Genomic DNA, 27,511 nt, shown 5'->3' with positions numbered 1-27,511 from the left:
TTATAATTTATTCTTCAATAATTGAGCAAATGAAAGTTGTGGCAAGGAAACAAAGAATGGACACAAACAGTCTGAAGAAAGTTTACTTAATAGGGAAGCTCAATGCAACAGTTATAAATCTGATTACAATTACAGATTTTTCTGACTTCTGCTTTTCTACAGTTGCATGAAGGTCAGTATTTATACAGCTATTTTTAAATGCAGGTGTATTCATGAGCATATGTATCTTTTTAATTATTTGTCCCTTCGATGTTCCTTTAGAATCGATTTAATTGACTATGAATGAAATTTGCATTCAGCCCCATTTGGCTGCAGATGGGTTGAGTCACTATTTCCAGTCATTATGCAAATGTTCTGTTTATAAAGTTAGGGAAACCTGCAGTCATAAAGTATTTTTTCCCACTGAAAATGCTACGTCCAGATGAACAGAATCAACTTTTTGGGACTTATAATTTATTCTTCAATAATTGAGCAAATGAAAGTTGTGGCAAGGAAACAAAGAATGGACACAAACAGTCTGAAGAAAGTTTACTTAATAGGGAAGCTCAATGCAACAGTTATAAATCTGATTACAATTACAGATTTTTCTGACTTCTGCTTTTCTACAGTTGCATGAAGGTCAGTATTTATACAGCTATTTTTAAAGCCCACACTCAGTGGGTTCTCATTTGTGTCTGCGGTGACAAGCTGAGTAATAGTTGATGTATTTTGTATTTGAAGACAACTGGAGAACTCAGTCGTAACACACCTAGTTAAATTTTCTAATATCTGATTTATTTTTTTTCCCCTGTACACAGAGTTGGCAACTCACTCCTTCTAATTCAGACTTTATCCTATCGTTATTAAAAAGCTTTATAAATTAGTTGTTTTAAGTGGTACTTGGTGTGAAACCCTTGTAATGTAAAATCTTTAATGCTGCATTACAGGTTATTTGGCATGTTCATATCCTTCAACTCAAGGCTCTCTACTATAGCAGGTCTCACGAGTAAGCCATGATAACTTTTCTGACGAGTTCAGCTCTGACAAAGGAGCTTAATAAGCTGATTGGGTTGGGTTTTTTTAACAGGGTTTTCAAAACATAAAATTGAAAGCTCAGATTATTATTTATACATTTTTATTAGCACTACTTTGCGGTCAAAAACACTGAATATGTGTATAATTTATTTAAAATGTAGATATCGGCCTTATTACTTTTTTAAAAAATTATTGTTTTTAGATTCCAAAGACAGTACATTGTCCAATAACTGAGTTCCGTCATGTGCAGTGTTGGGGAAACCTGTAGTCAGCTGAGAATGAAGAAGTAACTTGGGTAAGTGACGAAACGTTTCTCCCTTTGGAAACGCTACGTCCAGATGAACAGAATCAACCTTTTGGGATTTGCTTACCTGGATGATTAAGCAAACATTAAGACATTACATTATAGAAGTACAACTCGACGTCCTGTATGACACGCTCGGACCTCATTTTGGGAACCATATCAACACCGTCACACACTCTCAGTGTTGACTCTGCTCCATTCATTTCACTCTCCTCTGACTGAAAGGCAGACGGAGCTCTAGCGGTCAGACTCGCCACCACCAGCTCTGCATCCTCCGTCCTCGGAGTCAAACAGTCGGGCCGTGAGTTGCTCCGACGTTACTTTGTTTCTCCACATTTGGGTGTTTTTGCAGCTTGTGCTGGCGTGTGCGGCTTCGAGCATGCAAAGCAAGCGCAGTTACCGAAACAAGGAATCGGGGGCAACATGGACAAATCGGCAACTTATACTTTACAAATGCACTTTATATTTATTCATCTTTAGTCTGGAACTGAAGAAGAGCGTAACGGGTGAGCATAAAACAGCTCTTGCTTGATTTCATTCATGTAAAGTCGAGAAAAAGCAGGAAGGCAGTAACCATATTGTGCATGCATTTGTTTTGGTAAAGACTTCCACGCGGAAAATACATTAAAAGCTTCGCATTGTGGCTTTAGTGCTTTGGTATGCCACGAACCAAAAAGGCCAAGCAGTGAGTGGAACCAGATGTGGAGAAAAACTGGGGGAGGAGGAAAGAGGCTACAGGCTTAGTGTCTGTATAGTGATTCTTATTTATGCGTAAAGTTAATCAGAAAACACAAAGAAAGGCACCTTTTTGAGAGGCCTGTTTGATCTATTTTGGTAACGGATGGGAATCTTTAGACTGCTTTGTAAAATCGACTTGGAGAGACGCTTCATTTGGCACCCTGCGGGCAGATGTGACCTTTGCATCCTGTTACAGGCTGCAATTAACACATTCAGTCCGGCCCTACATAACTGTTAGGTCTGCACATCACCTAAAAACCCACATATTCTCCAAAGATTAGAAAAGAGGTAGATAACATTATTGTTTGCTTTTAAACGCCTGGCTTTAAATCAGATTTGCTTAATTTCTCTCAATTTCATGCTTGTCATCTAGAAGTTTGTCAGACTTACTAGGCTTAACCTGTCAGTGACTATTTTGCTTCATTTTGTATGAATGATTAAATACTGTGTACAAGCAGCTACCACAAAGAAATTCAATAAGTTAGGCAATGCATTCTGACCAATCTTCATTTAATATTTTCCATGTGATTAAATTGCTTCTTATGCTGTTTAACACTTTGAAGTTTGAGGATGTCAGTCTGCACACCAATCCATGACAAAATGTGAAATAGGCCTGAAAAAGCCTTTTGTGTGTGCGTTTGTGTTTTTCTTTTCCCTTTGAATTTGTGATCAATATAGTTCAATATGCAGTATATTTTGTGTTGAGAAACACAAAAGAACTTCAGAACATGAGTCAGTATATTGAAGGTCGTGGTTAGTTCATGAACTGGATTATGCCATATAAATATCCTTTTTTGTTAGTTTTGAACTGACTTGCACCTCTCTGCCATTGTCAAGGTTTTTTAGACCAAATGGATGAGATGTGAAAAGATTATGATAGTTTACTGATTTTAAAAGATGACATGCTGCCTCCTGATGTCCTGCTTTGTGGGTGATTTTGCAATTCATAGCCACCGGATTTACCCCCAAAATATCTTTGGTCTAAAATAGGCCAGCATTTTGCAATTGTTTTAAATCTTTCATTGGATGTTGTTTGATTTTTAGTAGATGCTCAAACAAATGATGGGTTTAAAAGGGATTAAGATATGTTTGGGTTTTGTTTTGTTTTTTGTTTGTTTTTGTTCTTTTTATATAAGTGGCAGAAAATAGCATGGCATGCCATTTCAGAATAAGTTTCACATCCATTTTCAGTATTGATGTAACATCCTCCAGCGCTAAGCTCTCACGCCAAGCTTCCATTAAATTTATTTTAAAAATGTTTTATACAAGTCTCACAGTTAACAGCAGAAATAGAGCCGGCTTGTTTCTCACTTGATTTAACAGCTAAACCTACACTGTGATAAACTGTTATCACCATTACAAGTGTGGGAGTGATGGAAAGTTTCAATGGGGTGCACTTATTCTCACTCTGGGTTCTAAATTTGATCTGCACTTTCCCAGAGGTTCCTGTTCGCTCTGTTTCAGAGTGTGGCTGCAAAATGCAAATAGACTCTTTTCTCCAAACCCCTTCTCCTCAGATGAGGTAAAAGCCCATCCACAGTCAGGGTTGCTTCAAACGCCAGACCACCATAAAACGCCAATGAAGCAAAAGCAGCCAGCTGGAATTTCCTGTCTGTTTGTTGGTTGTCATTTTATCACACTGACCAGTTAAAGATCTGCTTTTTTTGTTTTATCTCATACATCTGTCACATTCAAAATAGTGTAATGTTGAGAAATTTGTTGAACAATGTTTTGAGCCAAGACTTGCTACTGACTTGTTGCCCGTATCTCTAAGTATTATTCTCCAGTCTGTTCCAACAGATGACTGCATTCAAGAATCTGAGGTTCTGGGAATATCTGGCTTTCCTGGCATTTGTTGCTAGTTGTTCTTGGCCATGTGTTTCAGCCTGTGTCTTCGGTAGGAAACCATTTTCGGCTTTGAAAAAGGGGGTGACAGGGCAAAGAAAAGGATGAGATCACAGCAGGAGAGTTGTTGTGGCTTAGCTTTCACAGGGCTCAATGACTTAAAGTTAATCTGGAATTCTGCACTCTCTCTGATTGCCCGGGAGTTTTTCTCACATCAAACATTCAGTCGTGTCGCCTCCAGGCTGGAATTAAAACTGCGAGTCTGCTTCTTGATGTCTGGAACTTCAGCTTCAGGTTGTCTAATGGTTCAAAAGCTTATGAGAGGAGAGTCTCATCCTGTCACTGTATTAATGTTAACCATATATTCACACACTGAAATTCATTCAGTGCAGTGTAATCCAGATGTTGACTGGCACGGTACTGTGTGAAACTCTTCCCACGGGCACTCTTCTGCTTAAAGCACTTCATTATTATTATTAATATTATTATTATTATCATTATTATTATCATTATTATTATCATTATTATTATTATTATTATTATTATTATTATTATTATTATTATATAACTCCTATTGTTAAAGGCTCAGAATAGCATCAAAGTGATTTACTTCAGTTTATCCCTCAGCCTGTTAACAAGTCAGCACTGTGTAACTTGAGCTACTCAAGTGTTCACACAACTTTTTATTTACAGTGAGACATGTAACTAAATCCTGAAAAAGACTGGAGCATAACCTCTTTGAGGCACACATCACTCTGTAATTGGAAAGCAGGAATGATTTACCGTTTAGAGCTGAGAACAAGTCAATGATAGAACATTTTATATGAGCTGGAAAGAATTCTTAGTGAGTCATTTTTAAGCAAAAATCCCTGCATTTTACTGGTTTTACTCCAGAAATGTCTCTGTTTGGTAGATTTCTAACTTCTAGGCAAAGCAGCACAGTTAAAAAAACAGAATCAGAAGATTAAATAAGTTAGAAGCTGCTAATTATAAAATTAAATGCTTTGGTTTGTGGCTGAAGGAAATACCGAAGAGACAGAAGACACTGGTCACAGAAAAGTCAGAAGTATATTTACGTTTGCCAGGCAGTGCAATAATAGAGTGAGTAGAAATACAGACACATGGAAAGATAGTTTTGCCTCAGAAGCATTCAGAATGTTTTTTTTTTTTAACTTGGACGATGAAGTATAAGCTCCCACTTGCTTTTACCCTGAAAAGAAGTAAAAGCAAATGGCTTTTGTGCCCCATTCAGGCAAATTACTCCCTCTGATCTAATTCTTCTCATGATTAGAAAAGTGAGCTCGTAGTAAATAAGCCTATTGTCTCGCTGTTGCTGTATGAGTGGTTGCTATAACTTAAGAGCAGGTTGGCCTCATATCTGATGACATTGTACTTCAAACTGAACTGCTCTGCCACTGAGCTTTGGCCATTTTTTTTTGCAATCAGAGCGTATATTGCTTTTGAGAAACACAGCCACAGAGGCTGAGAGCCTGTAGAAGGGCGTGTTGACTCCTTCAGATTATAGGGATGTGTTTTTTATGGCACTCATTATGAGTCTTCATTGTTTCGCCATCCATAAAATCAGAACGGGAGGTTTGTAGTGTTTTAGCTGAGCAATGGTTTGTCTAAGGTATCTATATAGAAAGAAAAATCTGAACCCTTGACCCCTTGACAGTGAATTAGTGATGACTTTTGACTTGAACTATTCTGAGTTGTCCCAATAAGGATTATTTTTCAGATAGTCCCTGTAATTGATTTGAGTTCCGTAAACTCTGAGAATCAATAGATGAATGGATTCATTATTAGTGGTAGGACATGGTGGCCCGACACCTTTCTTTGACACTTCATGTTGCCATTACCACAGTGCCCAGGGATTTTTCCATTTCTTACCCTTCTTCCTGGTCTCTTTCAGGAGCCTGCTGAGTAGGAATGCTGAGGGTCTCGCTTTTGTCCCTCAATCGCTAAACCCAGAACCACAGAGAACATATTTCTGTTTATTTTGGAAATATTTGTTCTGAAATACTTTTAATTTTAGGTCAGTTTTATGCTTCTGACTTGCCTGTTTTTGTCTGTTTTTTGCCTTCACCACGACACACAGCAGTGCCTTGACTGTCCTGATTTCTTGGTTTGTTCTAAAAAAGAAAAGAAAAGAAAAGAAAAGGCAGACTTAAAATAAACCACAAACATTTTCTGAAACAGGGTGCTGGGTTTTGTTACAGAAAATCTTTGTCATTGAAGCTTGCATCCAACCACACAGGATGTGTTCTTTTTTAAATAGCTTTAGTTTTATGGTAATGTTTTATTTTACTTGGGGTAATGGTAATATGTGAATACTGTAAGGCTCTGTGCAGCAACACCAGTCTGCAGGCATCTGCAGCTTCTCAGAGAATCATTATAAAAGGGCCATAATACCAATATAGACATCAGAGCTGAGAAATCTGAACAATATGAGAACTCCATGTTAAAGCGTGGGAATGGCGTAAATTCTTGAAACCTGAAGGATGGAGAAATGATTCAACCTCTATCACTAGCCTTGAATTAAAGACATTCACAGCCATTTTTTAACAGTTTATAGCAGGTCATTTTTGCAATTCCCCCCTGCCTAAGACTCTAATATAACTTTTATGAAGGATTTTAGGGTCACTTTAGGATTATTAGCAAATTAATTCCACTGCAGTGTGTCACACTTGGACATCAGAGTCCACAACTTCCACTAGTTCTACACTAGATATTGATCCTGCCTCTGACCTCTGCTGCTCCAGCAGTTGCTAACAAGATATTGTTTTTATCAAAAGCTAGATTGAGTGCTAATGTTGTTTCTATCTCTCTCTTTGCGCAGCGCCTGCCAAGTCTGATGATTTTGCTTTCTACCTTGAGGGCCAGGGCAAGTGCCTGGGGGTGCAGGATCGCTCCCTTGCCCTGTCAGCCGCTTGTGAGGAACCCAACCAGCGCTGGAAATGGGTGACTCGGAGGCGGCTGTTCAATTTGGGCTCCTCCTTGTGCCTGGGTGTGATCGCTAATAACAGCAGCTTGAAGTTGGATAAATTTCCTTTAGGAGTATACACCTGTGATCGCGAACCCCCCAAAGTACGCTGGAGCTGGAACTGTGGCCAAGTGCTGGACAACTTCAACAGCTATCCTCTATCAGATCTACCCTGGAATCTGACAGTAGGCCGTTCCAAATGGACTCTACATGGTGGGCTGCAAGATCTGTGCTCCAAAACAAATCAGGGTAGGTGTAATTGTTATCAGTTCAAATTTGCAGTATTTATCTAATTGGTAGATAGTCTTTATCTGTGTTTGTGCCAATACATCTGTCACTCTGAAATAACTTTGTTTTTAAAACTAGCATTCCGATAAGCAAAAATTTAAATAGAATTAATGAAAGATTAAAAAACAATTGAAAACACACACGAGCCAGTTCTTTTGAATTAATTAGTCATATAATGTTTTCTGATTTTTATAAAAGCCACAAATAGTTAATTAATTTAACACGCATATACTAATTAATTTCTAGTTGGTTGAGCCTCTTTTGCCTAAATGACCTAAAGCAAATGATTCCAGTAGCTCAGTTCTGTGAAATAATCAGGAGGAATTCTAAATCATTCATCCTTCAGCTCAACTTAAGAATGCCTGGTGGGAACTGTTCTCCTCGGGTTATTCTACTGTATTTTTGTATTGGATTATGTGCTGAGGAGCTCCTCCAGAAGACAGTTTCTTTGTGTTTTTATGAGTATTTTTTGTTGTTATTCTGATTTTTAGGGTATTTATCCTCCTGCATTACACAACTTCTCCTGAGTTTCGGCAGTCTCCAGAAATGTTGTTAAAATGCTATGAAAATAATGAAACCCTTGGTGAAAATCAAAAATTCTTAATTGTAAGTCTTCTTATATCTGATATGTTCATTTCAGAGTGTTTTTAAAGTAGCTCTAATATTCATGTTATAAGCCAATGCATGCCATATATTTACTCCAAACTGCAGTAAGCTGTTAACGTTCAAATAATTTATTCCTTTTGCACAATAACAATAAAATGGTTTATTATCTAATAAGATTGTTCAAAGGCAGCTTAGATCAAGATTTAGTTTGGGGGTTCACAAATGTTGAAGACTGAGTGATGTTTTAGGAATCCAGCATGATTAAGAGACACACTGAGAAAAACATACTCACACTAAAGAGTGTGTTTATGATGTGTCTGTGCCAAGAATGCTGTATTATGTTGGTATTCTGTGTTAGTATTAGTCTACTTTGATTGCTGGAAATGAAGAGTATAAATTGAAGAGGAATGCACAGTTGGCACCCTTCTGCACGGCTGCGTCATAGCATGACATAAGCTGTGGATGAATTAAATGTTGCAAAGGCGCATTCTTTCCTACGGCCTTTGCAAAATCCCATAAAATGTTACAAAGGGCTGCAACTGCAACAGGCAGCACTTTGAGAAACCCTTAAAATCACAAGTTCGCTTCTTCTTGCTCTCGCATAGAGATGAATATATATTTCAAAATCATGTAAGCTTCACAAAAATACAATATGAAATCAGAGATATTATCCTTTAAAAATGTAGATTGGATTGAATGTTTGTAATTATAGACTCACCTGTATGACTACATAACATCATATGAGGTCATTGTATGATCACACTGAGTGAGGTCATCATTCTCTGCGTGTTTTCTGCGTCTGTGTGGCAGATAGACTTACTGCTGTGGATGCCACAGCTGTATCCGATCAAATGGATTTTAAAACATGTTGCTTTTAGGGAATGCTAGAGGACTGGCTGCCAGCCGGAAATCCAAGGAAAAACATTGTGTGTTGTGTGTGTAAACTCCGGTAAACACACACAAGTTGTTCTTGACCTAAAGTATATTTGTATTTCGTATATTTAGTTTTCTATCTAGATTAAATCTGACCATTGTGGTTGGTACCCAAGCCCCATTTCCACTTTAAGTTCCATTCTTACCATTATCAAATGTCACAGTTGTTCTTTGACAAAATTTTACAGCTAGAGTCGGTCAGCCATATAAATCTGTAGTTAACATGCTGTGCTCAGCTGCAGTTAACACAAAAAAGAAAAGTCGCCCTTTTATATTTTTCTCCCCTTTTCTTGTTTTGTGGCATGCAAACTGGGAGGATTGACATTTTTAACTTTCAAGTGGCAATCTTTACAACTTCCTTTATGAAGTCTGCTTGCGCATGGAGAGGAATGCCTCTGATATTAGTCAGCCGAGCATCGGCTCCTCTGCAGCCAAAGAGCCGGTCAATGCTAAAGGCAGAGAAGAAAGTCAGGGAGGGAGCTTCAGAAATCTTTCCTCTCTCATTTAACATGTCTGCCTCACTTTCCATTGGCGTGACTTGTTTTGGTAGCACCGCAGATCCAGCCTCTCCCTCTCACACTCCCTCGCTTTCACCCTGTTTTTCACACTGTACTATACTTGTGGAATGTGGAGACTAAAATGGCGAGTTTAGGATGGAAAAAAAAAGTAGAAATCAGACATAATTTCTTGTTAATGTATAATTTACGATTTTGCTTTGGAATATAATTAGTTGGGGCTAATCGTTTCTAATATCATAGGAATTTCTGAACTCTTTTTGCTTGATGTTCATGATAAAAGACACTTGGCTTTCTGGAAACCCCGCCTGTTTACTCTTCCTTCCGCTGACCACTATTTGACTTTACTGTCTTGACTGTAAGCTCATCCTCTGTTTTTTACCCTGAGTTTGATTATAAAAGCTGCTGAGAAAACATATAAAGTATTTGAGTTCAGAAAAGTTCACAAGCATAGCTCCAGAAGAAAACAAACACAGACTTTCTCTGCTGCTCCATGCAGGATTTTAAAGTCTCTCTTGTGTTTACTCTGCAGAGATCTATACAATTCAGGGGAACTCTAATGGTCGCCCCTGCTACCTGCCCTTCCTTTATGATGGCCAGTGGTTCCACACTTGTACCAGCACTGGCCGTGAAGATGGCCATCTTTGGTGTGCCACCACCTATGACTATGGCAAAGACGAGCTTTGGGGATTCTGTCCTGTCAAGAGTAAGTTATAGTCTTATATGTTGATGTTACAAGATACTGTAGTCTTACATTTATATTTCTCAGTCCTCAACATTAAAGTGATTCTTTCACTTTCCTCTAATTTTTTTGTTAATTTCTTTGCCCTGTCAGGTAATGGCTGTGAAACTTTCTGGGATACTGACCCGGTCACAGACAGCTGTTACCAGTTTAACTTCCAGGCAACCCTATCATGGAGTGAGGCTCGGATCAGTTGCCGGCAGCAGGGGGCAGACCTGCTAAGCATCACCAAGCTGCATGAGCAGACCTACATTAATGGTAATGTGCAGAGGTTCACTGCTGTTTGAAATATGCTTTATTCTTGATTCTTTAATGCAATTATATAAAGTGAAACCCTATCTTTACAGTTCTATGCCATTACATTTTTATGCTGTGATTCACAACATAACAATTGATCACAGTGGAAAAGTAAAATCTATTAGAATTTGGGTTTTCTGGGAGATTCTGGGTGTTTCTTGCACTTCTGTTAGATGTGCTTTCACCTTCTCAACTCCACAATCAGTGACTATAAAAACCTTACAGTTCTGGTGACATGTGATAGATTGGCCACTTGTCCAGGGTGTACCCCATTTTTCGCCCAGGGACAGCTAGGATTGGTTCCAACCCAACTGAGACATTTTACTGGATATGTTGATGGATGGATGGATGGATGGATGGATGGAAGGATGGATGGACAAAAACAGGCTTTGCTTTGTATAGTGACCATAAAAATAAAAGCAATATGCAGATGTGCCTGGTGTGATCCCACTGGACTCAGTACCTCAGGCTGTGTAACATATTGGCAAACAGAATATTTGGTTTGCAGATTCACTCTGCCAACAGGAATATTGAATTTTGTGACTGTCCTGCCAATATTAGGCTACACTTAGACTGTTGTTACATAACTATTGTGTAATCTGCCTGGTGCAGTGGTGATTGTTAAAGTCACAGCTAATCTGACAGAGTTGAGTAACTTTTTACTTTCACATAGCAAAACCATTTTCATTTATCTTTTTACTTATTTTAAGAAGATGTTGTTGTTGTTTAGGTTTACTCACTGGTTACAGTGCTGCTTTGTGGATTGGCCTCAATGACCTGGACATCAGTGGAGGCTGGCAGTGGGCCGACTCCTCACCACTCAAGTATCTCAACTGGGAGCAAGGTTGGCCTGTAAAAACAGTTCAAGCTTTTCTGTCTTTTTAAAGCTTGAAGTGTCTGTGATCTTTCTTTTTTTGAATGTTTATTTCCTGCAGATGGCTGAGAAAAAATGCATGCTTGTTTTTAGTTCAGTTCTCAGTTCAAACACCTGCTTGGCAGCTCTCTGGTGCAACCACAGTATTTGAGCCTGAGAGTATTTTGGGATTGACACCCTGGAAATCAGTGATTTTCTGAAGAGTTTGTCTCTCTTACTCATCTTCAGAACAGCCAAATCACGCTGAAGAGAAGAACTGTGCTGTAATAAGAACTGAGTCATCAGGTCGTTGGCAAAACCGCGATTGTTCAGTTGCTCTTCCGTATGTCTGCAAGAAAAGACCCAACGCCACCCTTGACCCCTTCACCACTGGTTCGTTTTTTTATGTTTCTTAATGCAAACAGTAATACCACACTGAAAAAGTCCAACTTTGATGGGTTTTATCTCTCTGGTTACACAGATTCGTGGGCAGATGATGAGAAATATGAGTGTGATGTGGGCTGGCAGGCCTTCCAGGCTGGTTGCTATAAGCTTACTTCAGAGAAAACTGACTGGAATACAGCTCAGAAAACGTGCCAGAAAATGGAGGCCAACCTGGTTAGCATCCACACTCTACCTGAGCTGGAGTTCATCATACGTGACCTGAAGAAAGGTGTGTTTGTTAGTGGGGGTTTTTTTGTTGTTGTTGTTTTTTATAGTACTGTACTATTTCCTCTCAAAGTCAAAAATGAATCAAAGTTAATGTTTTTCTTGATGTTACCACACTTTTGTTCATCAAATGTTTCTCAAATAGGTTTCAGCTTTAACTGGACATCTATGTAATGCAGATTCCTAGTGCCTCTGCAGCAGACTTCCTACAAATAACCAAGTTGAGGGAATAAAACCTTTGTTTTCAGGCATAATGTAGACACAGGATTTTTGCCCAATAAGGAGAGTTTACATAACTGATGTTAAAGCCCAGTAGATTCACAAAAAAATCCTCAAAATTTAACCGAAATGTCTGAAATTTTATGTTTTGTTTTAAACACATGGGAGAGAACATGCTGGTATTTTAGCAGTGATTATGGTGTGAATTTTAAAAGAGAATTTCATTTTAAAAGCTTGATTATTTACTCTAATATACCATGTTAAAAATAAAGTAAATAGATAGAAAACAAATACTGTTTTACAATTTCCCTGCTGTGAATCCAGTGAATCTTTAAAATGTCTTATATGATGAAAAACTTTAAAATTCTGCTTATAATGCAGTTATATATTAATATCATTGGATATAATAATTTACTCAGCAAAATTGATCAGTTTTAGACAAATTTAGAGAGGCAAGGCTGAGATGGTTTGGACATGTGCAGAGTCGATATGTTGAGCAGAGGATGCTGAATAATGCTGCACACAGGAGGAAAACACGAAGACAGCAGAGAAGGTTCATGAGTGCAGTGAAGGTGGACATCCAGAGGGTTGGTGTAACAGAACAGAGTGCTAGGAATAGTGTGAGTTGGAGGCAGATCCCTGTGGTGACCCCTAATGGGAGCAGCGAAAAGAAGATCAAGTTAGTGTTTTTTGTTTTACTGCCATGTGCTGAAAACTTTTAAGTTTGGAGCTATTAAAAAGAAAGCAGTTGAAGCCTTTATGAAACAGTCATGTTGCTGCAGAACAGTAATCCTCTTTTAAGACATTCTGCACATCATAAATCTGCATCACAGTTTTGAACGTTAACAAATGTGGCAGTGGTGATACAGCATACACTGCTGAAACCAGTACTGTTAGATTTCATTGCTTGAAAAGTTCTAAAATTGTCCTTAACTTGATTTTAAAAAGATTGCAGCAACCCTCTATATGCCTCCAATCTTCATGATTAAATAAAGAGGAAACCAGACAGTTCTCTCCTTCCTTCTCACATTCTTTCCTGAGCTTGAAAACAGCACACAAAGTGTGGAATCATATTTTTAGTCATGAAACCGCTCCAACGAATTACCAGACCTAATGGAAAATGTCACAGTTGGAACTTAAGCCTATTTCTTTTGTCCATAATCATCTTTTTAACCCAACAGTCTGTTTTTTGTTTTAGACACTGAGCAATTGTGGGTAGGGCTCCATGACACTGACATGCAAATGGACTTCCAATGGACTGATCACACTCCTGTTATCTTCACCTACTGGCATCCCTTTGAACCCAATAACTTCCGCAACACCCAGGAAGATTGCGTCTCCATGTGGGGACCTGTGAGTGATCCCTTCTGCACCCTCACATTAACCAGGGGGCCATAAGAATGCCACAGTAACAGACCCTGACTATCAGCCAGACTCCGTTTGTATATATTTACCAGCTGTTTTCTCTCTTTCTGTTTGTGTCTTGCCAATGATGTGCAGGAGGGCCGCTGGGATGACAGCCCTTGTAATCTGACCCTGCCCTCCATCTGCAAAAAACCAGGAACAAAGAGTGATGGGAAGCCACAGCACCAACAGTGTAAAAAGGTATAACTCCTTTCTTCTCTCTATACTTGATTTTCTCCTTGACATTTACTGTTTATGCTTTAGATTACTGGTAATTGTTTCATTCCTACTGTAGACACAGACTTTTTTCTTTCTATATTTCCCTCTCTTTTACCATAAATAATGTATTCAGAGCTATTCAGCATAGAATTCTAGCTGTTGACAGGATAATTATTATTCTGAATATTTCACCCATTCCTTCACCTTTGGCCTCTTTTGCATGTGCTCCGCTCAATCTCTCACTCTTCAACTCCACTCCACTGCCCCCAGACTGTAACTGGAATATAAATCATAATTTAACTTGGAAAGTAACAAGGTGCACCACAGAGACTGAGTCCTGCGCACATAAACTATTCTCTCGGACAAAAAAAACTCTAAATAAATTAAAATAATTGTGTTTCTTTGTTTCAACATGTGTGTACAGCAAATACAAAAAAAAAGATGTGGCATCTGTGCATCTGTCCCTGATTATACAGCTCATACTTCTCTCCACACAAGACTTTACACCACTTGTACCTGACCATCGCTGGAAGCATTCACTGTGCACGTACTACATTTACGGGCCTTTTGATTAATGTTTCACACAGCGGATCACTGTAGCGAGAAGAGAAATTACAGCTCATATCTGTGCATCTTTATGCCCTTCAGCAGTGTTTTCAGCTATATATTTTTCCCAAGTACTGATTTATGATGTAAATGATCTCAAGTTGAGGGTCGTGTTGCTTCTCAGCTGTTACATTCAGCAAAGCTCTGCATATGGACGGACCATTTGTTTGGTGTAATGAATCCTTGCCTCCCTGTCCCTGGGGACCGAGGCATCATGGGTGGTAATGTGACAGGGGTCATTTGGCATGGCCTGTGCTGCAGGGTCTTGCAGCCGTGCGGTTTGTCTCGAGCAGATGAGCTCACTTCACGCAACATGTGAAACAACAATGACAGAAAGCCCACTGACTGCTTCAGCAATATTGTGCTGCTTGATCCTGAAGCCATTTACCCCATCTAGTGCTGGGTTCATTTTTCAGAAAATGTAATGGATACTGCTGTGCTGTTGTTTCACCTACTCACTGAAGCCGTAACTTTCTGTGATAGCTGTTGTTTTTCTGCTTTTTTGGCTTCTAGTTGTACTATTTTAATTATCTGGATAATTCACTTGCTTCAAGACAGTGACTTTAATAACTTAAAGAAGTCCAGTCACCTTCCTTTCCAGCTCCTAAGACTACAATGACCTGTTTGACTGAGAACCCACACAGACACTTGCTTCATGTGTAAATAATCAGGGAGGAAATACATCAGATTTGATGCCACAGGCAGGATGGGTAATACAACTGGAACTGCTTATGGTCCTTCAACCAGGCTGTGTTGAAAGGAGGTCCTAAAATAATTGAAAACTGAACTTGGTGTTTCCCCACTTCCCCACATGTCCTTCCTGCACTCAAAAAATCTGTTGTTGGATGAACACAATTTAATCATGGCACCTTTTTCCACGTGATTTAACCAAGTACTATAACAGATTTCTGACCATGTCAAAGCAACACATTTGGGATTTGGTGGTTTAATGTAATCAGATTATGTTGGATCAACGTAGTATACTTGCATTGACTTGAAGTATGTAGAGTGAAATTTGTTTTAATTCATTCTACACAGGTTAAAAACTTTAGGAAAATGCAATGAAATCTTGTTGTTTGAACAACTACTATGTTAATCAAGGCAATTACTGCTAGTCATGCTTAATGAACCAATATGGGGGTTGATGATTTCATAGAGACAAACAACCATTTGTACATTCATTCGTAATTTAGAATCACCAATTAACCCAACTCTAATTACACACTGCAAACCAGCCAGATTGTGGATTTGAACCCAGGTCCTTCTTGCTGTGAGGCAACACCACTAACCATCATGCCACCAAGCTGTCAATCCAGGCTTACCAAAACTAGGAAAGCTATGATTACAAGGCTTGATGAAGAATTTTCTGTATGTTTTTGTCATTGACAGGTTAAACCACAATAAATAGCGATAGCATACACATGGTGTGGGTGTAGTTGTCTGCCTCTTAAAACTCCAGCGTTTTTCCTGCAGTTTGACATCTAATGTGATCTTGTGAACTTCATGAGTCCAGGCAACTAACCACTCTTACTAGATTGTATCATGTCATCTCAACAAGAACAAATTAAGTTGCTGAATTTCATGCAGATGCTACATGATTTAATTACGTTCGCCATAGAAAAATGCAATTATTTAGTTCAAATTATAAGCTTGAATCTTGTACATGTAACAACCACCCAATTTCATTTTTTGAGTGTGTATGGAATTACAGCAAACTGCAAAATGAAAAGGTGTCTTTACAATGTGATCCCAGACACTTTTTCATGTCACATAGCTCCCTCAGGCCTGTGAGATGGACTTAAGAACCGACCTCTGATGGCCAAGTGTGTCTGAGCTCACATTTGATCTGGATTGTTTCAACTCAGTACATTCATAGTTAGCTAACTGCCTCAACAATAGTGCTTACTATTTCAGTCATCTGTGTCTTTCACCTTTAGAGAGCCACCGTTCCTCATACTAATATACTCAAACTAACAGATTTTCCTGCAAGCCATACATTAGCAAGCTAAAAATATTACCCCCCCCCAAAGCTTCCCTCAGCTGCTTTAAAAAAGCTTCGGCTTGTTTTTCAGCTGTCAAGCCCACATCATTATTGTTTTAACTTACTTTCACTGCTACCATAGTGCTTTTTTCTAGAAAGAAAAACGCTCGGAAAAGCAACTTCATGCTAGCTTCTCAGTATAAAAGACACACATTAAGGAACTTGTTAAAGAAATGAAGGGAAGGCAAGTTATAGTTGTTGTTGGGGGTTTTTTCTTAGCTATATATGTGCTTTGTTACAGCATCAAAGGGACTTATCCCAATGTGCTCCATTGTTTGTGTCCATGTTTTGTGTGAGTAAGTGTGCTGGGAATAGTGTACTTCCATCTACAGAACATCAGCATACCATTTGTTGTCAAATGATGGATGGCATATGGGTGATTGTTTATGCTTCTATATAATTTACATATAAAAACACTGCAGACTAGCAGAAATAAATCATTTATGTAGCGTTCTGGAAATTTAACATCAGTCAGCACGGGTTGTTTAATGTTTTGAATGCAACACAAGCAAAGGGTGGTTAGCAAAGGGTTTTGGGGAGGTGTAAGTTTCAGGAAATAATGCTTCTCAAGCAGCTGAAACCTTTGGGGTTTCTGCCTAGATGGCAAATGTGGTTGTGCAAAAGGCCTAGGGTTGGGTTTATTCACACAGTGCTGTATATAACCTGTCTCTCTCTATCGTTCTCATGCAAAATCTCACCCCTTCTACATGTTGGCTGCACTCTGTGTCTGTACATGACCACAGCTACAGTACCTGAGGTGGCAGGAGGGACTGAGTCCAGGAAAAGGTTTTTTTTTCTTTCTGCAAATGGAAAATTATCAGCTTTCTGTTTTTACATACACTAATTTGTGTTTTGTGAAAAATATCATTCAAATGCTTTGCATGGAAACATACTATATGCTGTATTTTTCCCACAAAAAAGTACAGCGTGGTGGGTCTTGCATGATTTTACATAGTTCGTCTAACTCTTTCTGGTGAAACACAATGAATTTAAACTGCATAACTCAGTGGTCATGATTCTGAGAGAAAACATTTTCCAAAAATAAGTATGATTGTCTCCGTGTGTGCTTTGATGCACTTTGACGTTCACACTTTAAACTAGAAAATTTGAAGAGTTGCCCAACCTTTGTAGATGCTTGCTTTCTTTGACTGGTATATTTATTTTGTAAGGCTTTGGTTTTTTTGGTTTTATAAGTCTCCACATCCTGTTAAATTCCTCTCCTTTCTTCTTAGGGCTGGAAGTGGCACAGTCCTGCTTGTTACTGGGTGGGAGAAGAAATGCTCACCTTTGATGGAGCCAGAAAGTTCTGCGAGGACCAAGGAGCCACACTTATTACTATCACTAACAGGTAAATACTGCACTGACAGGGAAGCGATTTTACCCTGCACCGATTAAAAGTCAGTCCTAGTTCCCTAAAACACCTCGTCGCTTTTAAAGGTTTGAGCAAGCCTTCGCCAGCAGCCTGGTGTTCGGGCGCTCTGGAGATTCCTTTTGGATTGGTCTTCGTAACAAGGGAAATCACGGTGCTTTCCAGTGGATTACCAATGATGAAGTGTCCTACACCCACTGGAATCGAGACCAGCCAGGTGGGTCACACTTCAGATTTAAATTAGCAGAATGGCATGTACAGTATGACCTGATATTGTACTGCTGGTAACTGTACTGTTGTTACAACAATTGCAGAGCAACTTTAAATCAGTTATTATTGATATACTGTAAACCACTGACGATTTTAAACAATCTTCAAAAAAAATCCTTTAGCACCATACATCCACTGAACAAGTTTTTGCCAGTAAATAAGTGCTGAGTTTTTCTTCTCTGATAATATACAAGTAAATATAATATAATGGAATCCATCTGCTAGCTGGGGCTCTTTCTGCGGGGAGTTTCCATGGATTATTTTGTATTTGCTTGGGTTATCTCCAAGTGCTCCGGCTTCCTCCAACAGTCCAAAGACATGCATGCAAGGTTAATTGGTTATTCTACAGTTACAGTACGTGTGACCGTTAGCATGAAAGGTTGTCTGTCTCTCTGTGATAGCATTGCTACAGACTGTCCAGGATGTGCTTGCCTTTGATAGTTGGGATAGGGCTGTATTATCACTAAACTACTTACATTAGCCAATTAGTTTAAGGATTTAACTGATTAATTATCTCTGCTTTATTTTTTTCATATATTTGCTATATTATTTTTAAATTGTTATATTGGGGGGGGGGGGTCTTGTTTTGTTATAATAATAAGAATAAAATACAGCTGTGTTCAGAAATTTACATACACTCCTCACAGTCATGAATGTTATGCCAATTTGGGCCTTTTTATGTTTTTGTTTTTTGTTTTTTTACAATTCTTTTTCCAGGTGATTGAAAAAACAAGAATTGGTTGTACAGTTTGGTTTTATTTTTATTTGTGTCCAATTCTTGTTTTTTAAGGTAATTAAATACGTATGCTGTACAATCATTCCACCCTGGAGTTTTTGTATGGAGAATTACCTGTTTGATTGACTACAATTAACAGAAAAGAGAAAACAAAATGAAAAGAGGAACATGCAAAAGTTTCTTGTTTTCTTTTTTGTTGCTAGCTGCATTATGCTTACATAATAGCAGGTCATTTACAATAGCCCCTAAAATAAAAGTAGGTTAGTGAAGTCTCTTAATCAAAATGAATTCTGTTTCAGAGCCAATTTGTGATTTAATGTGCAAAGAAGAAAACAGATTGGTCCCAGGTGTTTTATTCTTTTGCCAAAATACAGATTTAGAACAACATTTAGAGGCATTTACTTCTTAGGCAGTCTTGATTAACAGACAATCTGCGTGTCTTGGAAAATAATCAGCAGCAGTTGCAATTAGCCTGAAGGGTGCTTTTGTGCTACTTTTAATTTAATGTTTTAAAATTGGACTACTTCTTGGGAAACTTTTAACAACCATCAGAGCAGCAGAGAAGGAAATTCTGTCAGTAAAATATTGACCATTGTGGAGTTTAGATCTACAATGGAAACAATTTCTAAATCAAACAGATGCACACTTGTCACTAATGGATGTAAAGATGTAAACTGTCTGAACTTTACTCAGTTTAAAACAGATGCTTGTGCTCTTTGAAGCGTTCTCTGCACTTTTCCTTTGCACAGTATATGCCTGCACCATAGTTCTGCCTGACATTTCTTCCTGATTAAAAGAGAGCTTGAAATTTCTATGTGCAGCATTCTATCACTTCCCATCAGCAAATATGTCATCCTTATGGATGAACCTTAAGGGAGGTGAGTAATAGAGCAACAAGTTATTTTAATGCGTGTTGTCTGTACTGAGAAAGGTTAAATACAAGATTCAACAGCCATAATTGCCCAATGAGTAATGCATAATCACATTTTTCCCTTTAGATCATTTCCACACATTTCCACAGTGCAGCCTCTTTTCCTCTCCACTCACCTACGTATCGCCCCTGTATCTATTTCAGCCAACATTAGTAGCGGCTGTGTTTCTATGGCGACGGACACAGAAGCAGGTCTGTGGGATGTGAGGGAGTGTGCATCATCAAAGGCCAAATTCATCTGCCGTCAGAACCAGAACACGTCTGTGAGCCCCGAGCTCCCCGTCCCTCAGCCCACCCCGAGCCTCAGCGGGTCCTGTCCCAGCGACTGGAAGAGCAACAGCAACCTACGCTACTGTTACAAGGTTCAAAATTAAAGTGTTATTAGAAAAGAAAAGAAAATAATTATACTTCTTTTATAACAAAGTGGTGTGGTGCTCAGACTTGTGCAGGTATGGAGTTAGTTATATCTTGGTGCCAGATGGCATCTATGGGTGGCATCTGCCAATGACTGGTGAATTTTTTGCAGCAGACCCTCCCATTGGTTCTAAATTGGGTTGGTTGCACAATTTTGTGTTGCCATGCTGGCACCAGGTTTTCTTTTCTTTTTCTTTTGCGTTTCAGTAGAAAGAAATGAATTTTTACTTATGGAAATTTTAATCTGCCACTTGTAACAGAATTAATTCTTTCAGCAATCAACAAGATTTGAAGAACAGAATTAATTCAACTGAATGACATCTTCATCATCTCTGTTCAGGTGTTTCATTTCTCCCAGCTGGAACAGAAGTTAACTTGGATGCGGGCTCATAATTTCTGCAGGAAACATGGAGCCAACCTGCTGAGTATCAGTGGCCCTGAGGAGGAGCAGTTTGTTTTGCAGATCCTACATGAGGCTTTTGGGTGTGTGTGGATTGTTGTTTAGATGATATGCCACATTGACAATGGCATGGATAGTGGTGGTGAGGCTGATGGCGATGATGTGTCCCCACAGGGAGTCAGAGGAACATGAGCAGCACTGGTTCTGGATTGGACTGAATCGCAGGAACCCCATGGACAATGGAAGCTGGAAGTGGAGTGATGGACTAGCTGTGAGTCATGATAACAAGCAGCCTACATGTCGAGTGATGAAAAATACTTCAAATGCAATCTGTTTAATCCTTGCTTGTGTCTCAGTTAACATACCAGAACTTTGGTCGGTACTACTACAACATACGGCAGTGTGCTGCGGCAGACTTGGGTAGTATGACTTGGCTGGCCATGCACTGTGACTCTGAGTTAGACTGGATCTGCAAGATCCCTAGAGGTAAAACAGCCGTGGACTTTAAGCATAAATCGTGTGTTGGATCAATACATATTGTCAAAACATATACTTGTTGGTCGTCACAACTTTTGTCTTGTATTTTTAGGTAGTGTTGAGAAGGTACCAGAAATCACTGAAGGTCTGTCTTATTTTCATAGCTTTCTTTTTATCACCTTTGTTTTTATTTTAAAACCTTCCTTCTACATGTCAACGTTTGTTGATGTTTTTTAATTTCCTGGCTCCATTCAGGCACCAGTTCACCTGAATGGATTGGCTTCCGGGAGGCTGAGTATAAGTTTTTTGACCACCGTAGCACCTGGGACCAAGCCCAGAGGATTTGCTCCTGGTTTGATTCCTCATTGGCCTCGGTTCACTCAGCAGAGGAGCAGACATTCCTGGCCAACACTTTACGCAAGGTATGGTGCTCGTCATCATTTACAGGAACTAATTTAGTCCAAAAATTGAAATTAATTGCCATTGTCTTGGCAAGCAAGTAAAGTCCAGCTTCATCATTACAGAATCTAACCATTACACTATATATAACTACAGTTATTTATATAATTAGACATTTACAGTGATACTGTGGTATAAATCTGTAGTACTCTTTTTTTTCTATAAACAGACCTCTTATGCCTAGACACACTTTTTCACAGTTTGTGTCCCACCTTCAGATGTCTAAGGTGGAAGGTGACCTCTGGTGGCTGGGACTTCACACCTATGAAAATGACGGCCGCTTCCGATGGTCTGATCACTCGGTGTTAAATTATGTGGCCTGGGCCCTTGGCAGGCCGCTCCCAATCAGCAGAGATCGGAAATGCATCTGCATGTCAGCCAACAAAGGTAAGAGCAGCTGGAAAGAGATATAGTGAGAAGCTCATTTAAATCCAGAGTATTTCCATTAGCGTGTCTTTCTCAAACCCAAACAGAGGACTGGGCTGATCAAAAGTGCCACTCTGACCTGCCTTACATCTGTAAGAGAGTGAATGTCACAGGGACCGCTCCTCCAACTCCACCATCCCCTCATCCACCATCAGGGTGTCGTGATGGATGGTCTTCCTTTCAGCATAAGGTAGAGCTAAAAGTGTAACAGCATAACGTATTATGGTCATTTGTACGAATGATGACTCAAATGAATTTTGCATGCAGCCAGTAAAGTACAAGAACTACAATAACAACAGAGCACATGCTGTATTTCAGGCATCCTTATGCAACTTGACTACAGTAAAACAGCGATATTGTCTGCTTGTGTAGTGTTTCAGAGTATTTGATCAGTCAAACCGAGTCACATGGTCCGCAGCCAAGCTCAACTGTGAGAGTCAGGGAGGTGTCCTGGCAGTGATATCCAATCATTTGCAGCAAGGTAATTAAAGGAGAATACAAATGGCATACAGTCAAAACCTGGAGGTGGACGAGGTGTGTCATCAGACTGTCGTGCAACTTATTCTCTTCCTCACAGCTTTTGTCACCACTTTGCTGAAGAACGCCAGCGCTGAACTTTGGGTGGGTTTGACTTCAGACTCTAAAGCAAATTTCAAATGGGCCAAAGCTGGCCTGCTCAGCTACACAAATTGGGCACCTGGCGAGCCTCTCGACAACAGCGGACCACACCAGAACAAGACGCCGGTACTCACATTACTTTTTATGTCATGGCTTTGTCATCAGTCTGTTCCTCTTCTAAATATTTCACTGTCACCCTTCAGGGAAACTGTGTGGTGATGTATCATGAAAACTTGCAGAAGAAAACAGGCATGTGGGCTTCTCGAGCATGTGAGATGGAAAGTCATGGCTTCATCTGTCAAAGACAACAAGGTCTGATAATCACTTATTACTATGACAGTGTAATTAAGAAGTGCTATAATAAGAATTACATATGTTAGTTAACTATCATATCTGACTTCAGAACAAGGTCTCCCTCCGGCTCCGGCCCTCATTCCTGCCTCCCTGTCTAAGCCCGTGGAGCTGGGGGGAGTGACGTATCGAGTAGTGAAAAAACGCCTGGATTGGACTGGTGCTCTGCACCTCTGTGAATCTTTGAATGGGACTCTTGCCAGGGTGAAGGATCCGTTCCAGCAAGGTTACCTCACACTGCTTATAAACAGCTTGCGCCAGCCAGCCTGGATTGGGCTTTACAACTATGGAGTAAGCCGATTATAATTAAAAATACAAATATCAGTTGAAAAGCTTTTTATCAGTGTGAGAGAAACTGCAGTGAAATAATTTTTTATTTTCTGGTTCAGGGAAGGAGCTTTACCTGGCTGAATAATGAAGATGTCACATATTCAAACTGGAATGATGGAGAGCCTAGTCTGATGGCTGGATGTGGTCACATGACCACCACAGGGCAATGGACTGTGACTCCCTGTGATTCGAGACTAGATGCTGCTATCTGTCAAATGAGTGGTATGTGTGTATCAACAACCAAATATAAGACTGCATTAAAAAAGAATGCTAATAACAATTTAGTAGGACTGAATATTCTTTGACAACATTTTGACTTACATTCAAATGTTTTGTTTTTGCCAGATGAGCCTGTGATTCATCAGTGGATCTACCCTGGCATGTGCCCCCAGTCTCTGGGAGAGTGGGCTTGGGTCCCTTTCAGAAACCACTGTTACGCCTTCAATTTGCAGCTGCTTAGACTGCAGGATGATGCACATAGATCCTGCAAAAAAAGTATGGAAGCATCTCAGAAACCACACGTCTCCACTAGCTTTATTGTACAGCTTGTACAGCTTATAACACTAAATTGAAAACCAATTAAATACAAAAGCCCTGTCCTTGTCCACGGCAAACATGATTGACAAAATACATCAATAATACTAAATTTAGCAACGTTGTCATTCAGCCTGGGGCAGAACTGTTCTGTCTCCCTAGTAATCAATTCAGTTTGGTTCCATCTCTGTTTCTTTCTTTTTTGTCTCTTCTAGTCGGAGCAGAACTTCTCTCTATCATGGATGAGACAGAGAATGGATTTGTATGGGAGCACATCCAGAGTTATGCAGAACAGGCACATGGAGCTTGGCTGGGTGTCAGCGTGAAAGGTCCAACATTATTGCCTCAGCCTGTCTCTTCTATGTCGCTCTATAGCAGCAGATTTAAAATCCATGCTGACAGACTTGTGGAAGGGAAATGCTTGCAGTTTATCTTTTGTGATTCAGTTTATTTAGTATAATTACTAAATGCAAGCGAGTCTCCTTATTCCAGAAAAGTTCATTTACTATCTTATTATTAGAGTAATTTGATAATTTATATGAAGTGCTACAAAACATATTTGGTGAGATGGTGAGAAGATCGAATTTTTAAGCAGAGTGTTTTTTTCTTTTATGCAAAACTAAAGACAAAGTCCTTGAAAACTGCACTCTGAATATGTTTATGCTCATGCTCCTACCACAGGTAGAGGTCTAGTGTGGTCTGAGGGCACAGAGATGCTGTATACCAACTGGGAGGGACATGATGTCGTTTCTTCTGTGCTCTCCATCAACTCCTGCTTCTGGATCCAGAGCAACACTGGTCGGTGGAAGCCGGGCTCCTGTAGAAATCGCACACACGGAGTCATCTGCAAACGGCCTCGCAGTAAGCACAAAGAAGTTAATTGAACTGTCATGTTAAGCAGCATTTGCCAGTCATTATTATGTTTCTTAGTAATTTGCTAAGGGAAATGCCTAAATTATGATGCAGATTCTTAGCACACTACTGACTGTTCAATATTCCATCCGCAGGTGCTGAAATCTTAACTTCGGACGGTAAGTTTTGTTCACAACTGCTAAGTTATTCAGCTCATTTGAAGCCAGAATTGTGTGCGCTTATCCAGATTTCCATCTCTCCTTCTCAATCTCTACCCAGTAGATAGTCACCGCCTGCCCACGCTGATTGTTGTTATGGTAGCGGGCCTGGTGCTTGTGGTGCTGATTGTTGGCGTGATCTACTTCTACCGACACCGAACTGTTGGATCGCGGGGCTCTTATGAAGGGGCCCGCTACAGCCGCACCAACTCCAACAGTGCAGAACAGGCCGAGAAGAATATCTTGGTGTCTGACATGGAGTTGAATGAGCAGCCAGAGTAGCCCGAGCCGCCCTGGACTGACGGACCAACCCGGGACTGAACCCGACCTGACACAGTAGAGGCTGATTTCAAAGTGCTGAATACACGTTGTGGCATGTATCTGTTTTTGCTGCCACTTTTGAAACCAAAAAAACCGAGAAAAAAACAAAACAATAAAAGATTTTTAAAGTGCTGAAAGGCTGTGTGGAGCGCAGCAGATGTTTATTTTTTAAATTGAAACCCTGTCTTCAAAATCCCGTTTTGCCAAAATCTAACAGTTTAAGTGATTTTTCCCTTCACAAATCAGATACCTCCATCTGCACAGCTCTTTCCTAAAAAGAATTCAAGAAGGCCATAATGGATCAGATGGGAATAATTTGTCCCAGCTGGAAATATTCACCATAAAACCAGTTTTATGCAAAAACTCTTTGCTGCCTTCCCTGGTGCCAAAGTCAGGTTTTTTCTCACATTGTATATTTTCTTCCTATTTTGATTGACAAAAGAAAATTGCACAGCTACGGATCAGTTTCAACAACATTTTTCTGTCATCTGAATATCTGCAGTCTTGTTCGGGATCAAAGTCATTTTTCTGATTTGCTTTTTGGTTTTTTTTCTTTCATTTTTTTGCCACGTCAGTATTAACCTGAACTTGAACTTGTTTTTTGTTGGTTCTTGTGTAAATGTGTCTTTCCCACTGACTTTTCAGTATCTGTGCAGCTGCAGAGAAGTGTAACTCATAATGCATGTGTGGTTTTGTGAGCCTGCCTCCCTCCTCTTTCCTGATGTGACACGTCGGCACCAGCTGTCAGGCGAGCAGAGGAGGAGGAAGAAGTCTAAATGTGAATGTGTGGAAGGTGAAAGGGACCAGTGACCTCAAACCGTCTGAGGGCATACACTATAATTGTGCACATAAGTAGAAGTTTGTATTGAAAGCTGGTCTTTAAATAGACTGCAGTGTCTTTTTGTTGGTATAGCAGGTCTGAAGGTTGTCATCAAATGATCAGACTTTGAGCTTCCATGACTTTATGATCTACATTTCCGCACTTTCTTCCATTGTCTTGATCTGATTCGGTCTTACTTGTTGCCACTTGCCTTTAGTCATTCTCCTTAAGGCTCAGTAACTGCTCCCAACTTGTTTGTTTTGGCTTCTCACGCTGCCATCTGGAGCTGATTCAGCATTTTTAAGGGCAGCAGTTTCTTTGTATGCAAAGCAGTTGTAATTTGATATTTTCCTGATTAATCATTTTAATGACCCTTTATTCACTTTTCCCATTCTATGTTATATCTGTCTGTCTCTTCTCTTTTTGTCTTTTTAATGATGCTGGTTTGACTTATATAAAACCCTTAAAAGACATTTGGACGCATACCCCCCTTTTATGGAATGCTGGCCACTTAAACGTCGAATTCTCCTGCAACAGAAAACATCGTTCATGTGAATGACACAGTTGCAAATATGAGAGCCAAAAAAAAATGTCTAAAAACCAAATTCAGTCGTTTTAAGTTTTCACATTTGCCTCATCAAATATTTTCCTTGCCTTTTGAGTGCATTTCTGTCTTCCTGTTTAGAGGAATGCTTTGGAGCCATTTCAGTCTGAGGCTTTTGGTGTTTCACTGAAGCTGTTATGGAAAAAAAAAAAGAAAAAGAAAAAAATCACAGCCCTTTTTGCTCTGTGAGTCGGACTAAGATTGAGGGGGAAGGGAGAAGGATAGGGAGTAAGTAGAAGTGTGTGTTTTAGTGTGTGCGCAGTCTCCAGCTGTGGAATGTTGAGTCGGCAAGAAGAGCTCAGTGGCACGTCTGGAACCAATCAGCAAAGGAGGGCTTTGGGACATGAAGGTCAGAAAAAAAACGGGAAAAAAAATAAGTAAAGAAAAGGGGGAAAGGAGGAGGAGTGTAAGGAGGAGCTAGAGATGAAGGTAGAGAAAAAGGAATGTTAAAGGTGCAGGGGTTTAGTCCGGGCGTGCTCTGTCCTCTGCTGGTGGATTGCTGTAAAGGTTTGCCTTTATGCGCAGTAGATGTGAACCTACTGAGGTGATGATGTAAAAGTGAGATAAGCATCGGTGTGATCCCCAGTGTGTGTGATGCAGGTTGGCTCATGTCCCTGTGAAGATACCTGAAGCACCTGATAATTTGTAAGTTTTTGTGTCATTTTTATATGAAATGAATAAAAGTCTATGTTCTGAAAACTTTTGTTTTCACGTGAATTATCATTAATTCCAAAACAAACTCTTTTGTGACTGTGGGAACCAGTTATCTGTCAAGGCCAAGTGCTGACTTAGTCCCACTCTTTTGCAGCGAGCAGGGAGGTGGATTCAACCATCAATGTGGAAAATGTGGGCTGCAGTGTTGATGTTTTTCACAAGAGGGCACACCTCACCTGCTGTATGAGACCTCTGCTGCTGAATGTTGTTATCTGACTCCCACACTTGTCTGTAACTGGTTATTGTGTGTTTCTGACATAACTACTTCTTACACTTTCCTCATTCTTTTAATAGATCAGCTGTTCTGTGCGACTTAGGTGTTTATGTCTGATATGCTGCTGCTACTGCTGGGAATTACTACATTCAGTTTAATTGTGTCTAGTCCAATTAG

General features: G+C 39.7%; 1 protein-coding gene across 3 annotated transcripts; it reads left to right on the top strand.

The window, feature by feature from the left end:
* The first annotated feature begins 1,390 nt into the window (after positions 1 to 1,390).
* On the top strand, positions 1,391 to 27,105 carry mrc2 (mannose receptor, C-type 2). Of its 3 annotated transcripts, none has more exons than XM_026164327.1 (29): positions 1,391 to 1,824; positions 6,741 to 7,133; positions 9,759 to 9,932; positions 10,062 to 10,226; positions 10,996 to 11,109; positions 11,368 to 11,511; positions 11,600 to 11,791; positions 13,205 to 13,359; positions 13,507 to 13,611; positions 17,509 to 17,624; positions 17,714 to 17,862; positions 19,727 to 19,944; positions 20,337 to 20,479; positions 20,571 to 20,667; positions 20,753 to 20,882; positions 20,986 to 21,018; positions 21,129 to 21,295; positions 21,533 to 21,719; positions 21,806 to 21,948; positions 22,131 to 22,239; positions 22,336 to 22,502; positions 22,580 to 22,688; positions 22,780 to 23,018; positions 23,117 to 23,279; positions 23,403 to 23,552; positions 23,807 to 23,920; positions 24,273 to 24,452; positions 24,599 to 24,622; positions 24,723 to 27,105. In XM_026164327.1, the coding sequence occupies exons 1-29, from the start codon at positions 1,698 to 1,700 to the stop codon at positions 24,941 to 24,943; spliced, it is 4,428 nt and encodes a 1,475-aa protein (XP_026020112.1). In that variant the 5' UTR covers positions 1,391 to 1,697; the 3' UTR covers positions 24,944 to 27,105. The 3 variants fall into 3 exon arrangements, with proteins under 3 accessions (XP_026020112.1, XP_026020114.1, XP_026020113.1); XM_026164329.1 differs by having other exon boundaries at positions 1,392 to 1,824; positions 21,551 to 21,719; XM_026164328.1 differs by having other exon boundaries at positions 1,392 to 1,824; positions 24,726 to 27,105.
* The last annotated feature ends 406 nt before the right edge of the window (positions 27,106 to 27,511 follow it).

The sequence above is a fragment of the Astatotilapia calliptera genome, chromosome 4 (genome assembly GCF_900246225.1).
Source record: "Astatotilapia calliptera chromosome 4, fAstCal1.2, whole genome shotgun sequence".
In the NCBI taxonomy this organism is placed as follows: Eukaryota; Metazoa; Chordata; class Actinopteri; order Cichliformes; family Cichlidae; genus Astatotilapia; species Astatotilapia calliptera.
The sequence above is the reverse complement of the archived record's forward strand: the minus strand, read 5'-3'. Positions and strand labels throughout refer to the sequence as shown.

Bases quoted from the DNA above. Each gene is read 5' to 3' on its own strand.
- mrc2 (XM_026164327.1), top strand. From the start codon at position 1,698: ATGCAAAGCAAGCGCAGTTACCGAAACAAGGAATCGGGGGCAACATGG. The intron at 13,612-17,508 runs GTATAACTCCTT...CTTTCTTCTTAG, and splicing joins AGCACCAACAGTGTAAAAAG to GGCTGGAAGTGGCACAGTCC. The intron at 19,945-20,336 runs GTTCAAAATTAA...ATCTCTGTTCAG, and splicing joins ACCTACGCTACTGTTACAAG to GTGTTTCATTTCTCCCAGCT.